We start from the raw sequence: 18020 nt of genomic DNA, 5'->3' as shown, positions 1-18020 counted from the left end.
CTGCAAATACACACTGCTTGGCAGCAAAACAAGAATGCAATTGCACTAAAAAGGCTGCAATTGGGAGAGGACACAGACCAAGCACAGTGGAAGCAACCGAGCCCATCCTTCTGGATCTCGCACGATGAGACACAGAGACTCATGAGTACTGATTCGAGAAGTGCCTTTTTTACACTTTAAAATAAGTTGCACTAATGGTCCAAGATCTACCATGTAAGATATCCATGTTTTGACAGCTCTACGTGAATGATTTCTTATCTCCGCGTTTCTAAGCTACAAGTGCAGGAAAGTATTAATTCACTTTATCACAATTGCTTTTTTATGTAGAAAAACAACACTGTAGATTTGTCTTCCTCCAGGAAAGCATGTATTTTATGCTATTGAAACCTGTAGGTAAGGCAGAAAAGTAATCAAGACATTCTGATGTACAATCTCTGTAAAATAAATGTATGAGAACTACATATGCCCACAAAAGAAAGAGTAAAGAAAGAGTAAACTCCTGCTACGAGTTCCCAACCGAGAGCAAAGAAGAGTTATTTATGTTCTCTCCCCCATTTAGATACATTTTACTGAAATAAGTCAGTATATTCTTCTGTTTTCCACAGCTGATCAGTAAGTAAGAAATAGGAAGCATGCTGAAAAACATTTTATTGATTATACTATGCTAGACTTTAAACATTTATATAATGATATAAAACAAGCCACAAAATAGCTTTCCTTTACTTTTAAAAGACTTCATAGTTAAGATGCAGACATACGCTTTCATTCAGAACATGAGTTTTCAGCCTTTTATTGCAAAGAATTTCCTGAAGCTAGAACATAATTAAACGAACATAGGTCAGCTCCTCAAAACTAAAGTCTGTCTGAAGCAGAATGACTGAAAAATTAAAATTGTTGCTTCTGTCCCACTTTTGGGTATTGCACCAATAAATTCCTCTTTTTGGAGCACCCTTTCCTTTGCTTTATTGTTTCTAAATTAGAAGCTGCTACTGCAGCATTAAGCACTGTTTCATTCCACACATCCCCTATTCCACAGTGAGGTACCAAAAAAGCAGGAGACTGCTTGCATACACAAGATACATAGGGAAAACATATTTGTTAAAAATTAATAAATAAAGTGCCAGGTAGGTTCTGCACTGGTCTTTTAAGTTTGTATAATCTTAGCCTTTTTTTTTTTTTTTTTAAAGAGTTATTTAGCAGTGTTGCATTTCTCTGCCTTACTGACTGCATTACATCCAGGCTTTCCCCTGCAGTGACGAGATTTCAGTCACCTAAAACAGGTAATTCCTCTGTTATACTGTCATATCTTGAGCAAATCCTCTAGGGTTTTTTTTTAAGTGAAGTTTAAACGTGTAACTATGTTATTCTTTTTCCCAGTTTGTGCATGGAAGTACACTTCACAGTAAGATCCATTTTTAAAATTTTTACTTACAAATTACCAGTTGAAGAAATCAATATATATCTTTAGACATAAAATGAGCAGTGTTAGTCATCAAGGACAGGAAAGTAACAAGACATCATATCAAAGCATGCAAACATACACGTGCATTAGTGAAAGAAAAGGAAAAAGAAATAGGCCTAACAGAATCAGGCAGGTTAACTATTCTGAGAGTTACATTCAAGAGTAAATGCAGTCAAGAGGAAGAAAGCCCTGTTCAGAGAGATTACTTCTAGATGTGCTTAGAAATTAACATTTGACCAATTTTCATCAGCATAGTTTTGCCGGTGAACTACAAGAAAAAAAAATACTGCTTTGAATAGTTTCAGTTTATCCTGGTTGCAAGATCAGGAAATGAGACAGAATTCTTTTAAGATATATACTGATCAAGCTCAGCTGATAACAAGAAGGCATTTGTGAATGAAGACCAGAGTTCAGCAAGACAATGAAGTGTGTGGGGGAAGTCAGAAAAGAATGCAATTAAAAATTTGGATTTGAAAATAATCACCTTTATGCTTTCTCGCAAGAACAGGGCTGCATGAAGACCCCCCTCCAGCTGCAAATCACAGAAAGTAAAACATCAGGGCAAGGACAGAGCTGCTGAAATCATGAAGGAATTCTAATAGCCGCAAATGTGATTAAAAAAAGAAAACCATAAAGTTGGGAAACCATAAAGTTGGGAAGAAATAGAAAACTTGTTCCTTTTGAAGTTCACATCTTTTTGCATCAGAATTCTCAAGAGGCTGCTATGAAATGACTATTATTCCACGCAGCTCATGCAAAATTAAAAGAAAAAGAGGAACTCTAAGTTTCACTGCTATGATTGCTTCTGGCTAATGAATTACCTTCCAAAAGCAGCAATATTAGAATGATCTGTTAGTGCATTACAGCAGTTCTTACAGCAATCCAATCAGAGGTTGATTCTTATGAAACAGTTAAATAGCAGTTAAGAGACAGTATTTTAAGGGCATGCACTTCACAGACAAGAATATTACTGAAAGCTAAGTTTAAAAGTTATGGATAAACCTAACATTTGTGTTTTAATTTCATGCTGGCTTTCGTTTTCAGCAAGGAGCTCTTGGCTAACAAGTTCTGATTAGAAAGGTCAGCTTTCTATAAATTGACAGTTGCCAATTTCTGGTAAGAGTAGCATGAATTTTATGGGGAAAAAAAAAGTGGTCAGTCAACAGCGTATAAGGGAAAAATCCACCAGTACAAAACATAAATAGCAATAAATAGACTGGGATTTGCCATTACACAATATATGTGTATCCAGTTAAAGCAAAGAAAAAAATTCTTTTACTATACCTGGAAAATTTTTAATTTATGACTTCACACATTTCATTTTTTCTTCACACTTTGAGCTAGCATTAAGGAACAGAGGTTGCGTTGTACGTTCATCTTCATTTTTACCATGGTGACCAAAGCCATAGCTTACCTATAAGTTCCACTATGCTTCCACTGCGGTTCCTGACGGCAGGTTCATCTTTGGACACACTGACCTGTGCAATGCCCCCGCAGGCGGTCAGCGCGTGCAGGAGCTCGGGCGGCGGCGTTCGGAAGAGCTGCTGCAGTAACTCTAAAGCTCCAGTCACAACATTGTGGTCCTGATGCTGAGTGTAATGCAGAGTCAATTCATAAACCTAGAACACCAACCAAGTGCTAGTTTAAGTGTCTCTGAAGACAGAAGATGCTATATATATTCCTATATCCCACTAAATTTTAGCAGTGCACTACGTGACTGACACATGCTTTATCTGCGTCATCCTATCCCAAGAGAAAAATGTCATCTAACTCAAGTCTTTTAACTGCGTTTCTGGTAGAAGTCTCTTTTTTGTTCTTTTTGTTTATTTTTGTAAAAGGAGAATAGGATCAAAGAATGTGAAAATGTTTACATAGTTCTTTAGCTCCTTTGGGAGCACCTAGTGCATACCACTTTCATGGTATTTCTGATTATTAAAATTTATCAAGCGTTCCGATCATTGAGAAAAAAGGTCAATTAACAGGATGAAGAAGGATTTGAGAAAAGAATTCAGTATACCCAGCACACCATAAACGAGGATTTTTTTTTTTCTAATAGTGCTCTTCAGGTTAGCATTGCTATTCTTTTACCTGTATAAGCTGTTCCGGGGAAGGTGAAATCTCCGTTTCCTTCCTTGTTACACCGAAGCTGCCTTTCAGGCTGGTGTCCTTCACTTGTTGTTGCAATAAAGGTATGAGATATCTTAGTGTAAGCAACACACCGAGAATTAAGAGTGTAGGATGATCGTCCTCTACAGGAACCAACAAGCCTGGAGGTTGGGGAAACAAGCCAAATCACTTATCAATAATGGCCAGTTTTAACACAAGCAGTATGAGATGTAGTTCACATAACTACTTCTTTAAAAGTAAATAAAAATTAAAAACAAAAACAACACCTAGCTGTAACTAGAGGATATTTTCTGAATGTAGACATCCTTTAAAGTATGTTATTTAATACCCACAACAAGGATCTATGTAGTGTGAGAGAATGGTCAAAGCCCCCTACCCCATCTCCTCTGTTCCCTACCACTCTTTGTCCAATAAAATGATAAGATGTTTACCTTTTACAATCCTGGCTACTTCCCCAAGTGATCTAGACTTCCTTGCTCCTGGTTCTCCCTCTCCTCTCTCCACTTGGCAAATTGACTGAGGCTACAAATACTTTCCCCTACTCCCACCTGCCACTTCTGTCCTAGTGTCACCAGGATGACAGATACTATTTCATCTTTCCTGAAATATTAGAAATCTTGTCAATATACCTACTTGCCAATCACAAGGAATAAAACCCAAACTATATTAAGAATTATAAGTTACCCGATCAATCACAACATTCTAACTGAAAAATCAGAATTAATTCATGAAGTTCCTGGGAGTGCAAATGTCCGAAGGACCACAGCCAGGGAATGAAAATACTACCTTTGAAACAGTACAACAAAAAAGGAGTGAGCAGAAGCATACCATTTTCAAGTCACACAGAGTGAAGACAGGACATGACATGACAGCTATATTTTTTATCCATTATGAAAAAAATAAGCTCAGGAGATCATGCTTTATCCATCTACCTGTCTGCCCTCCTTGCCTCTCATTTACTAGTACAGTCTTTATACGAAAGTCCTTATCAGTGCCACAGCTGAGGCAAAAGTTTCCACTGATATTAGTACAAATGACTTGTCATCAGTTCTACTATGCCCCGGAGTTGCTTCCTTAGTCCTGGCTATTTCTTTAAAACACTATTATGAAACAATATTTCAGCACAGAGATACAAATAAGTTTACTACCTTATCTCATTTACTTAACACACAAAAGAGAAAGCAGTAGCAATATTTAACCTGTATTTGACACCTTTGCCTTTCCTGAAAACCTCTCATATATGAAAGGTCTTAGATGAACAGATTATATTACTTAAATTTAGAGTTTTCCCCCTGAATCTTACCTAAAAGTACATTCAATAACCAGGCATAGAAATACTGGGTTCTTCGTGAATGCTGACAGATGCTAACTGCTGATCCTGCTGCCGTTCGACGGATAGTTGGGGAACTGGATTTCAGATTAGCTATGAAAGCCTTCAACAAAACCTGAGAACAAAAATATACTTTTTAGAAAAGCAGACAGAATTAAGAAGCCAGCAAGTGTTCTTTTCATCCATTCAAAACCTTAAACAATGTACATAAAACAATGGCAACTTTTGTCTTAATTCACACATACAGCTACAACACTGATTTCCTAAACATCTGAATGATGGCACTGATAGTTTGCTGTGCTTCAATACAACACAGGGAGTCCTAGAAGGTTAAAGATACCTTAATCTCATTGTCATTCGCAAAGTTGCCAAATGCTGCCATGATTTTCGGTATCGCTGCAGCTAGTGTCTCCTGTACCGATTCTTCAGGTCTCTTACTTATTCGCGTTAGACAGGGCAGCAGGTTCACCAGGTAGGGCCTAAAATGTAACAAGGGAGAAAAAATAATTTGAAATCAGAACAATTTTATTTGTCCAAACCACATAAGCCGTTATTAATTCATGCTCGTATTCTATACTATTACAGAACTTTGTATATTCTGTAGTATTAATACAATTATAACATATACATAATAGCTACATAGAGATAATAAAAGACAATATTCTTCTGACTACGGTTTGCAGAAAGATAGATAAAAACTAAAGAGAAAAATGTATGTTTAGAAAATTACAAGTCACTGTCTTCACGGGCTCTTTCTGGCCTTCTCCTTTCCTCAAGCCAAGAACAGCAGAACTAAAATTCTGTTACAGAAAACAAATCCAATAAAACTATTTCAGAGAGGTCAGTGAGATGTGAGTAATTATGCAAAGTCTGAGAACAAAAACATTTTGTTCATTCACAGGGTAAGTTTTACCTGCACTTTTGTGGACGAACTAGATGGGCAAGCTCAGCAAATCTCCAGAGTGCAGCACGTAGGCTTCGGGAAGCACCATTCTAGACAAAGTAGGTAACATTCACATTTCAGAAAGCAAAGACTTCTTACTCTCTAAAAAAATAATCTATAACTGTTTGTTTCTGTTATTTTTTCTTTAAACACATAGAAGCATAAGGTGTCTATAAGCCTTAAATTTCCTTTTGTGAAAAGGAAGTCAACTCAGCTCAACAGCTGCCTGCATTTTTCCAGCTGCTATCAAAAACTTCCTAAGTGACCCAAAATGGTCTTCATAGGATGCCAAGCAAGAGAAGGAACTCACCCTTCCTCCTCACTGCTGAAATTGGCTTAAAATACAACAAAGTAGCATCCAACAAAAGAGAGTGATGATAGAGAAGCATAAGACAAATCACAAGACCATTTGTGCAGATATAAACACAGCAGGAAGTTAATAGCAACAGAGATATGCAAATAATCTTCAGTTCCTAAAAGCACTACAGGACAATACTTATACTAATGCTACATTTCAATATACTAACACACTTAACTGTTTACCATATTCAAAAGGATGTGAAACAAAGCTAAACTCACCTTTTTAATCTCTTTATACAGTTCTAATTGTAACCTAGGAAGATTTGAATCCATCAAAGCCTGCAATAAAATGCATCAAGAATTTACTGTATCAGAAAAGAGGCACTCACACGAACGTTACACTTGCAACAAAACAGCTTTAAAAAAAAACACCTAGAACTACACAACCTTCCCTTGTATATGACATAGAAGGAAAGTGTTAGATATAAGATAAGGTGAATACTAAAATAGACAAGTTTATCTTCTGCTCAAAGAAACGAAATGAAAAGCAGACAATTCCACAAACTCTAGTAGACACTTTCAGGTAATACTGATTACAGCACCTACTCAGTCTCTCTAGGAACTAACTATGAGATCAGACTACAGGTGCAGCAGCTTAACATGCTTTCTGGCAATGGCCAAGGGTTCAAACATATATAAAATCATAACACTACTACTCACAAGCAGTAAATGAATTATTCCCTACAACACATCCACAGCTTCCCAATGCTTACAAAATGTTTTCTAAACGTCCCACTAACATTACCTTTTCCTTTCTTCCTACGTAGCACATGCTATTATTTAAAAAAAACAAACAAACTCTACTACCATTCCCCTAGATGGAATGAGCCCTTCATGCAATGGCCAAGCATACACACTATGGATTCATACAGTAACATTGTTCTTAATTTCATTCTTTACAACTTGACTATAACCCTCTAGTTTCTGCCTTTGAACATGAATCCTTAAGTTCACATCTTTATAGAATTAGCCATGCTGACAACATTCTGGTCTTATGCAACATATGCTGCTGTGAAGCCCAGAACTGCTCAAGCAGAGTCACTGCAGTAACCTGGGATGATTCCCCCATTCTAAACTCGTAGCCAAGAACTTCATTTCCTCCTTACCTTTTTACCAGGAAGCTTAATAAAAAAAGATATTACCTTGGTCTGAAAAATCTTCCTTTGTTTACAGCCTTTCACTACTGTATATACCACAACTATTAATTGTGGTTCCTAGACCATGCTAGATAGGGATTAATTGTATAAAATATGGAATACAAATCATGATCAGCTTAGATTACACTCAATGACTAATATATCCATGTGGAATATCATAACCACAACTTCATAGCTGTGACCAAACAGTGACTGAAAAAGGCTGTCATTTAACATCCTCTTAACCATAATACAAAAAAAAAAAAACCTATGAAATAGTTTTTGATGTTGTTGATGAAATAAATCGATAAATGAAAAGTTGTTCAAGTTCTCCAGCTTATCTAGAAACATGTCAGAAAGCAGCCACAATTACTGAATAGATTAGTAGATTAACTAACTTTGTGGCTTTATATAACTAAAATTTTATGTAACCAAAGTGGTTAACTTTCAATTAAGCCTACAGGGGGAGTTGGTGGGAAAAAAGGAAAATTGAAGTAATTTAATATTTTTTAAGTCTGTTTCACAGCACCATAACAAACAAAGAAACAGTAAAAAAAAAAAATCAAAATGAATAAAAACAAAAGACAGCAAAAAAGGGCAACAAAAAGCAATTCCTTACTCCCTCCCATTATAAGGTAATACTATAAAATCAGCCATACATGAAGTTAGTAAATAATTGAAGAAAAATTAGATTAGAACATCTTAGTACAAAAGAGAAGCCAAAATATCTAATCAAATTAGATGTCTCCTCTGCACATAAAAATCTTTCCTTAAAAGACATACAGAATTCCCTACACAAACCTCTCAAACATATTAAGAGAAATTATCAAGAATAAGAAAAGTAATGAAAAGGATATCAGTTTGACACTGCATCAAGAATGGGGCAGACCTTAAAACATAATACCTAAAGTTCTTACTTTAATAACTTTATTAAGGCATTCATCAGCAACCATACGGACATCGGATTCTGCATCCTCGCTGCAGAGCAGGAAGAGTTCCATAGCAATCCCCAGCAGTTTCTGAAATTCTGGAGAATTTCTAAAGAAACAGCATTAGAATATTAGAGTGTACACTATAAAAAGTAAATATTTATGCTATTTGGCAGAAAGGAAGGTTTGTAATCTGACCACATGTATTCTGAACAAAATTATTAAAGATGAGAAAAGGCTAGTGGAGAATGGTGGGGTGCTGCGGTGGGGAGGTCTAGATGATCTGCCCTCTCCAAGAAAACATAATCTGGCAAGATATCTGACCATTCTATTCATCGAGGAAGAAAGGCAAAGCCTACTCTGCCAACACTTAACACAATTACCTCTTGGACTTTGGGTGGATAAAAAAACAAAAAGACCACATTATACACTTTCAAATTTGAATTTTCAACACAAGTATGTCAGTTTAAAACTAGCAACTACCAGGAAGTTTCCAAAGAGCTAATTCTCCAAAACAGTTATTCATAATAACTCAATGAATTACAGACAAACATTGCCTTACCTTAAAGACTGAGCAACTATGTTTTCACATATTGTCAGGCAGTGATTCACTCTATCTTTCTTGGTAGATGAAAGTTCTTTCTTTCTAAAAGAAGAAGACAGAATTATCTAAGATTTCAAAAATGATTGGTAACTATTTAAACACACCTGCCAGAGTAGTGCCTAACAATTATACAGGAAAAAAACGATGCATTCTTCCAGCTCTTTATATAAATAACTGTTTCTCAACCACTCCGAGACTCAGGAATTCCTGCACTAGAACTATGGGGAATACGTGCATTAGAGCAGACAAGCAAAGGGAAGGATATAAATTTAGAAAAAGAACGACACATTTGACAAGAAATATCATATTAATTCCAAAGCTGGGAAAATATTTGGGAAATAAAACTAAAGAATGAACAGTAAAGGGAAAGAGAGAAAAAAAAAATCAGAGAAGCAACAAGAAAGACACTAATAAAAATGTTGGTGACAGGAAACAATGGGAACATCAGAGTCAAAAACAGCACTTTTAAAAGACCTTCCTCATTTTGTGGTATCACCCTAGCCTTTTTTTATGAATTGAAGAGATATCAATCATTCTGTATCTCCACTGAAAATGATACCGAAGTCATTCCATCACACATTACAGCCCCCCAAATGCTTTTGTACTAGAAGAACAAAAAGCAAAACTCTCCCACGGTCTACGCATGTTAAGAGCAAGTCCCTAAGGAAACACTTGTATAGTCCAGGTAAGGCCAAGCTTAATCAACTTGCAACAAACAGTTAAAAGGGAAGAGAATTCACAAGATCAAAGAATGGTTACAAAGACAGTCTTAAGCATTTTATTGTTTCAAGAGGATTTAATAGGCCAGGCAGGTATCTACTTTGTTCACTAGTGTCAGAACCTTGAACTCTTAACTCCAGAGGAGGAGAGAATGAAAAGGCAAGAAAAGGGAGCAGTGAAGCAGCTGGTGGGGAAAAGAGTGCAAAACTGCTCTCTTAAGCACAAACACCTGTTGGATTAACAGAATGATTTAGGTTTTGATTCTAATCCTAGTCTAAATCAGTGGCAAAAAGAGCAATTTTCCCCAAGCTAACTGTGCAAAAGGTACTACTGTTGGTCATAAAGATGCAACAGCCCCATCAACCACAAAGTCCTTTTCTCAAAGGCGCAAGAGTGTGGGACACTCCTTAGAAGAGCTCCCTTCACGGTCAGTGAGCTTCTGCACTCAGGGCTACAGAGACACTTCCAACTGTCATGCTCTTAAACAACCTACTGCAAAGCTGCAATGACGTGAGAGGAATTGAAGTTCCAAAAAAGCAGTATCTGGACTTCATGGTCATGACCCAACACAGAGCTACATGTCTCACAGAAAGATCTGGACTGTGATTCGGGATCATGAGCCCAACTGAGGTGGGGACACAGCCATGGTGATTTGGGAATAGCTTTTCAGCCCGATCCACTATCACCAAGGACACATCAGAAGCTGAAGTTTCTGAACCTCTTAGCTAAAATATTAGAAAAGGAGTAGTCCAGATCACTGCCATTCCACAGGACAGGAATAAATGGCCTACAGAGCAGGTGCCTCCTAGCTCCTTAAGTTAAGGCATTCCCTTGCACACAAACAGGGAAAAATATCAAGAATTAAAAAATAAACCATAACGAGCAGAAGAAAATGAATGAGGTAGCTACGTATAAGTTTTATTTCATTATATTCTATGTTGCCTACTCTTAAATTTATTGACACAGAAGCACTTGAAAGAAAGAGAAGTTGTTTTAAATAATTAACCAATAACAACACTGGAGCTGAACTCCATAGCCTTAAGTACCTCTTTGTTATGATACAAACACAGCAGAGAACAGAGAATGTTCCATTTTGTTCTCAAGTTAAAATTAAATCATGGGCATTTTTAACATTTAGGCTATTCCCTCTTAAAGATCTAAAGTAGCAGAAATGTGTCTTGAAATGAGAAGCTTGAAAATGAACAAGACAGCCTTGGGCAGTAACATTAACACAGTTAATAGATCATTGTGGAGCAAGAGGAATTAATGAATAAGAATTCTAACAGCTTCAACATAACGTTCTAATAAAACTAAAGTTTCTGAAATAAGTTATTCTTTTTAAGTATCCTCAACATGTTTCTTCTATGAGATGGAAAGAGAGGGGTTTAAAAGGGTTCACTATGCACATTTCAGATTTTCTCCAGAAATCCTCTCTGGCCAAAAAAGAGAACATCTTTAAGGAGGAAACTGAAGCTGATGTTAATAAAATGCTTTCTAACATGTAATGGAAAAAATATTTTTATTTCAGGCTGTTATTTAAACATTTAAAAGGGAAAATACATCTGAAGTGAGATGAGAGGTTCTCTTTTTTGGCCCATATTCTTCTTTCTCCTCTGCCCTCCCACACAAAGCATATAAGGAAAAAATAATGCAATTTTTTTTTTGGTCTGATCTACAATAAAAATTCTAACTGTAATTTAAAATCATCTTCCACCTTCAATTGTAAAATTAAATGTCATATTTCCTTAACTAGAAAGACATTTAAACACCATTAAACTAGAGTTTAACAATCAATAAACAAAAAGTCATTGAACACAGAAAATGATAAAGTCATACCCAACAATTTGCAACTGGCATAATATGAGTAACCAACCCAAATTAGATAAATTATACAATGACTTTCTCAGTTCTTTTTAACAGTATTTAACAGCTAAACTGCACTCTCAGTTTACCTCTAACAAAACAGTAAATATTTTCTAAAACATCCAAACTTTGCAATTTAGGTAACTGTTCATATCATTAATACTTAAGGAAATAAACAACAAAAATCACTTCAAGTTTTACAAAAAGTTAACCTTTCATTGCCCATTTCTGTTTCTAGCACCCTTTTTAAATATACATTCAATCCAAGAGTCAAATTTATTGATTCATGCACCTTTGAACTTGCCTCCGAGTTCATTATTTCAGGAACAAAACACACTAAAATGGGACTTTTCAGAGTAAAGTTGTTCAGGAATGTATTGTACTTAAACAAGGCAAACAGTAGAATGCAATACTAGCCATACCAGTAGATAAACCTCTTAGGAAAATTTCCGAAAATGAACAGCACTAGCACAGAATATATCATTGAATTTGTGGCTGAAATAAATAGCTCTAGATTTCTGATCCAGGCTGTGCTTTTGTTCTTCATGTGAAAATTAAGAAAAAACGCAGATAGTGCTCAGGTTACCATTTAAACTGAAAGAATAGAAGCCAAGGGTGAAAACCAAGCAGTCACTATCAATCAAGGGGAAGCACAGAAAGCCCTGAACTGAGCTGGCAGTTCTGAGTGCTTCATCTGCCATTTCCTAAGTGAGCTTCCTAGAAAATAGCCTTTGAAGGAAAGAGAGGAAAGGCTGAAGACACAAAGCCCTAACAGGACAATATTTTGTGAATCTTGAGACAGAACTCATGACTAAAAAGAAGAAAAAACGCCCTATTTGGAATCTTCTTCTGGCTTCTACAGTCTCTAGGCAAGAAGATTATCAAGCAATGTAAGAAAACCAGCAAGCCCAGAGAATTCTGCACCCCAAGTCCTGGAATAGCAGGTTAATAAGAGTTCCCCACTCACTGGTGTGGATTTCTACTAAGCCTTGGAATTAAGAAAAAGTAGAAAAGACTGAAGAGAAAAAAAAAAAAGAATGCTGAAAATGTAGAAAAGACTGAAGAAAAAAAAAAAAAGAATGCTAACACAACATTTAGAGACAAGCCAAATAGTTTTACATCAGGGAAAATGCAAAGAAGATCCTATAAGTGAAGAACAGAAACTTAAGTTCATCAAGAAATAAATGATATACAATAAAGCTCCAATATGAGTGACACTAAAAAGCAAAGATTAGCATGCTCAACAGCAGTCATCCAAACAGACTAGAAGACCATTCTCTAGAAATAGTATCTCCAAAAACTGTCTAGAAATTACCACTGGCGATAAACTCACTGGGAATTATCCATGTTCACCTAATCCTCAATTAGGCAGCGGGAAACTGATGATAACAACATGAACAGCACCAACACCACCAATCTCTGAGCATGGCTCCAGTCAACCAAAACATCCTGGAAAAACTGCCTGAGTACAGAAAATACCTATGCTGGAGCTCTTTGGTTCTTGCAGTATCTCTTGCTGCAAAGCTAATAGTTAGCACCAAATGTGAAAAAAACGTCAAATGGAAAACAGAAGACAGCTTAGAGTAATTACAGTAACAAACTGTAAGATTGATTTGACAAGAAAAAAGCTGAATTCTTTACCTTTGGAACAATCAAATTGAAGCTGGACACTCTTTCTGAAGAAATATGAGCAAATCATTCTGCTTCCCTCACTGGCAGTTGTAAAAAAAGAATATAGTGTAGAAAATACCACACCATCTAACAGTTCATCTACTCTTCAGTTTCACTAACAAAACTCTAAATTTTTATATAAAACATTTCAAAACATGAGTATGCGGGACCTTTATATCCTCCTCCCTACTCCCCACCCCCATCAAAAAAAAGTCTGAAAAAGTAAAAAATAGATATAGGAGAAAACAAGGTGCCTTGGCCAGTGCATGTAAGGAGAGAGAGCTCAACCTGTTTTCACAGTGATGAACAAGAGAAACTAGAGAGGAGACTATAAATTGACTTGTGTCTCTAACGCATAAAAGGGTACCATATACACTTCTGATTTTAAAACCTCTCAAAATAGAAAAAGCTCCTCCCTCCTTAGGAAAAGCTTGAATTGAATTAATATTTTAATAAAACTGCAAAATTCATTCTATAAGTGAATTTATCCTGATAAGAATTTAAAAAAAAAAAAAAAGAGATAAAAAGCTTCAACACATGGTGCAAATAGCTATGTCTTACTGTGTTCCAGTTTCTCTGCTTGATCTTAAAATGTTTAATAGCAGCAAATAGCCCCTAGCAGGATGCAGAGTGCTCCACTTTTACCAGAATTACCTTTTAAGGACAACATTACCTATTCTATTGAGAAGATTTTGTTTACGTTGCCTGATTATTTTAATCTTATAGGATAAATATAGTAATGTCAGAGTTTAAAGTAGCTTATTTCGAAGTAAAAATGAGAACAGGGATCAGTCTTAAGACTGTGATAGTAATAAAACATAGTTGCTGCAAATAAGGACTTACATTCCAATCATTTCTATTTCACACGGACAGTCACTGAAATACTCACTATGTAACAATGGACTGTCCTCAAGTTTACAAGTTACATTTGTCCTGAAAGCTACTTCCACCCTCATTTTAATTGCAGCTTAAGCGCTTGAAAATGTGATATTCCCCATCTTTTCAACTATAATCCATTTTAACATTTAAACTTCAAAAATCAAAAAATTCTATCCACTTACTTGTAGCACATGGTAACTCTGGCTAACAAAATCTCTAATAATGAGATCACTGTACACTGAACGAATGACAGGCTGTCACTCATCTAATTTGGGCAACAAGATAACTCTGATGTTACAAATTGTGTTGAACAGACATTTAACAAAACAACCAAGAGAGCAAAATATTGGTACTATTCCCATATCCTTCACCAGTGCATTTATTTAAGTACATCCTCAAACAAATCCCTTTTACAAAAGAAGGTGCACAAAAGACAGGAAGTTACCATAAAGCACAAAAAAAGATTTGGGCACAGCTTGCAAACAAACGCAGTTAAGAGGAAAATGCAAGGGAAACCCATTGGCATTTTACCTTTCAAGTCTATTATCAAAAAGACACAGAAGCACAAGAGGATGACACCTGGTATTTAAGTTTGGGAAACTTCTTCAGCAAAGATTGCCACAAAATTCTGCGTGAGGCTCAGGAGCTAGTGCTGTTACTGACGGTGCTGTCTAGCCCCAGGAGGCAGGCAAAGCTATCGGCTTTCTGAAAACATACAGCCTCTTTTTAAATACGAAGCAAAGTCAACAAGAACAAGCCTTGCTTTTTAATAGCTTTTTAGGAGGCTGGGCAGAGCAGGCCCTCCAGGCAGAAGCATCACATCCCTCCGCAAGCATCAAAAACCATTAAAGAGGTCTCATTTTAAAAACATGATCTTACCAATAACTTTTTAGACAAGAGTTTTTTCCTGGTCACGTAAGAGAGATTAGAAACAGACGTGCATCCAGCCACCATGCCACACAATGGACTAGTGCAAGAAAAAAAGCACATAACAGAGCAGAAAGTCCTTGCAAAACACAAAAACATCTAAAATGAACAGACTCAAGGAGGAGAGCTATACTCTGACAGCATCAAAATGTATCGTGATTGCTTGGGACAACACTCTCCAAACAGAATGAACCACGATAGTTTAGCTGCAAACATATATCAGCAGATGCTGCGGGAGCAGGTGGCCACGAGCCCAGCTCTACAGCTGCCAAAACACTCGGAAACTGCCAATTTACCTGCTCCTCAGCCCTTCTGCTTCTCCGGCTTTACTGATATCTACAGCAAAAGCAATAATGGCACTCATGTACTTATCTAGTAAAATCTCAGTGCCTTTTCACTGCCCGATATAAGCTATTTTTAGAGGAAGTTAACGCAGTGGGCAGCAATCTGGTACTGCAGAGCTCCTTGTCTTTGTCCTCCAACAAAGCACTAGAATGAGTGGCCTGAACATCACAAGGCTGCAAAAAGATGTTTCTTCAGTGCATTTATCCCAAACGCTTTAAGAAAGGGAAAAATATCAGAAACTTTCAATTCTTTCAGGATCTCACTGCAGAACGAGACTTCAAGTTTGCCAGAAAGAGCGACACACATCCAATACCTCGAAACGCATCGGAGAATAGGCTCCAAGCCATACTAACTTTTTTAGACACTTTTTCAGCACTGCATCAGCTGGACAACAGCATTTTGCTTTCTAGAAAAGGGTCTACAGTAAGGGCACAGCTGCAGCTCCCATCCGATGTCCCACAGTCAAACACGTTTACTCAAGAAGTTATCCTGCTCTAAACTTTGTGAACGAGAACCCGGTCGCGCCGCAGCCCCCGCCGGTGCAGGGGAGCACCCGAGGTGGCTCCGGCCGGGCAGGGAGGCCGGTCACCGGCTGCCGCTCGGCCGCCAGCGCCCCGGGGAGCAGGGGGCCGGGTAGGAGACTCCTCTCGCGGCGGGGAGAAAGTCGCGGGGAGCCGCCCGCGCCCGGCGCCGCTCACTCACGGTCTCTGCAGCGGCTCCTCAGGGATGGCGGCCGGGCCTTGCTGCTGCTGGAAGGAGCGCAGCGACTCGAAGGCCTTCATGAGCTTCTCCATGGTGGCCATGGCCGCTCCGGCGGCCCCGCGCGCCTTCCCGCCCTCTCGCAGCGCCCTGCTCCGCCTCCCCGCCCGTCCGCGCGGGCCCGGGCAGTCCCGGCGCGCCCGAGGCGGCGGCGGCGCCGCTCAGCGCCGCAATGAATGAGAGCGACGCCGCAGGGCGCCGCGAGCGCTACCCAGCCGCCCCGCCGCCATCTTGCGCCCGTCCCGTCACCCCCCGCGCCGCCGGCCTCCAACGGCGGGCAGCGCGGCGCGCGTGCGCAGCCTCTCCCGCGCCCTCGCCCCGCCCGCAGTCACGTGCGTACAAGCGCGTGGGACGGGGCAAAAACAAGAACGACAAGAGCACTAACCAATCAGAGAGAAAACCCTGCCCCCTTCCTCACGGGACCTCGACCAATGGCGCTCGCGCGTCCCCGCCCCCAGCACGAGCGCGGCGGTCGCTTCTCCCCGTGCGCGGCTACCGCGTCCCGGGCCCCGCCCTCTCTGCCCGTTATGGCGGGGGCGGCGCCCGGGGGAGAGCGCGAGGGAAGCGCGGCGGCTTCCGCTGCCTCGGCGTTGCAACGACGCAGTGACAGAGCCCGGGCCCGCGCTGGAGGTACAAGAACGTGCCTGCAAAGGGAAAGAAAAAATAAAATCACAAATAAAATAATGTCCCTCAAAGCCCTGCTCGCTTCTGTGGGGGAGCATGACTGGAGCTTTACCCCTCTGCACAAGTTTCCTGCCCCCTCCACAACTCCTATTCTAGCCTTGCTGTAAATGCTGGGAGAGCCATAAACCACCTCACTAAGAGAGTGTTGCTGCCAAAAAGTCCATAAAGGAGCTCCCTGGCACATATTAAGATGTTAATAAGGTAAACACCCTTTGAAATGTCCAACTCAGTTGTGTTTCTTTAGTGCTGAAAGCACTCTGAAGTACAGCAAAGGGCCTGGCCCATTATAAAAGAATGCCAGAATATGCATACTCATTCAAACTGAGGAGTTTTAAGGCAGAAATAATTGGGAATCATCTCTCACTCTACCTTATAATACAGCTTGCAGTTTCTCCAGACCCTAGGGATGATTAATTTTTTATTCAGCAAAGGGTATATGGAAAAAAAAAAAGTTTAAAAAAGCCCAGAAGGCTGCACTCACAAGGCAGTAATTGCATGTCCCACTGCACTCTCTGAAATAAGTTTAAGCATGTTGAAAAGAGCATAAGCTCTTATAGAGACTGCACAAGCTGCCTCTCAAGTCGGGCTTTGCTCGACTGTTCTGAAGCTTTAGATCAAAATCTGTGCCAGGCCCTCAGGGCTGCTGACTCACCAGCAAAAACGCGAAGGTGACGCGCTCGGGCTTCGTGTTCCCGGGTGGTCTTGGTGCTCTCATCCCCATAAGGTGGGATCACTGGAAGAAAAGCATCCATGGATATCTTGCATTGGGGCTGTCTGTTTGGCAAGGGTGATATTAATAGGTAGTCCCAATTCAAACTTTCTGACAGGCAAAAGCATGGACTATGTCACATTGAACGTGTTCAAACAGCACCCCACAAAACAACTGGGCCTGCAGAAATAAAGGCTTCTAAGACAAGCAAACAGGCAGGGATAGAGAGTGGAAAAGTCCTGTGAAACAGGGGGGAAAATAATCACATTCCTAATACAGTAACGACCTATAAATACAATGCTATATATAATTTAGTGAAGAACAATAAATTTGTACCCACCTCCAGAAGGAAAAGCAGAAGAAATGTGATTTCATGATTTTTAGATCATGATCTATGATTTAGGTCATAGGTGGAAAGGTTTCCCAAGCATAGGCTTGTGGGATACTTTTAACAGGCTACTTCTGCAGTGCGTTCAAGAACAGGTTAAACAGGCATGTCAGGAATACTTTTGGCCCTCTCACAGTGCAAATGCCTCTCCTGAAGTCACTCTTGACTCTGCATTTCTCCATTT

General features: G+C 39.0%; 1 protein-coding gene across 2 annotated transcripts in view; it reads right to left on the bottom strand.

The window, feature by feature from the left end:
• The window catches only part of HTT (huntingtin), a 70423-nt gene extending 54303 nt beyond the window's left edge, over positions 1–16120 (bottom strand). The window contains exons 1-10 of one of the 2 annotated variants that reach the window (XM_026034076.1): positions 15999–16120; positions 8850–8933; positions 8276–8396; positions 6442–6501; positions 5833–5912; positions 5260–5398; positions 4893–5034; positions 3551–3729; positions 2877–3081; positions 1947–1994 (exon numbers count right to left, since the gene is read on the bottom strand). In XM_026034076.1, coding sequence (XP_025889861.1) covers positions 1947–1994; positions 2877–3081; positions 3551–3729; positions 4893–5034; positions 5260–5398; positions 5833–5912; positions 6442–6501; positions 8276–8396; positions 8850–8933; positions 15999–16099 — 1159 coding nt within the window. In that variant the 5' untranslated portion in view covers positions 16100–16120. The remainder of the gene's footprint in view (positions 1–1946; positions 1995–2876; positions 3082–3550; positions 3730–4892; positions 5035–5259; positions 5399–5832; positions 5913–6441; positions 6502–8275; positions 8397–8849; positions 8934–15998) is intronic. The other variant, XM_026034074.1, reaches the window with a different exon arrangement.
• Between the last annotated feature and the right edge of the window lie 1900 nt (positions 16121–18020).

Source organism: Nothoprocta perdicaria, unplaced genomic scaffold (genome assembly GCF_003342845.1).
Source record: "Nothoprocta perdicaria isolate Ctin4 unplaced genomic scaffold, notPer1 scaffold_14, whole genome shotgun sequence".
NCBI lineage: Eukaryota > Metazoa > Chordata > Aves > Tinamiformes > Tinamidae > Nothoprocta > Nothoprocta perdicaria.
The sequence above is the reverse complement of the archived record's forward strand: the minus strand, read 5'-3'. Positions and strand labels throughout refer to the sequence as shown.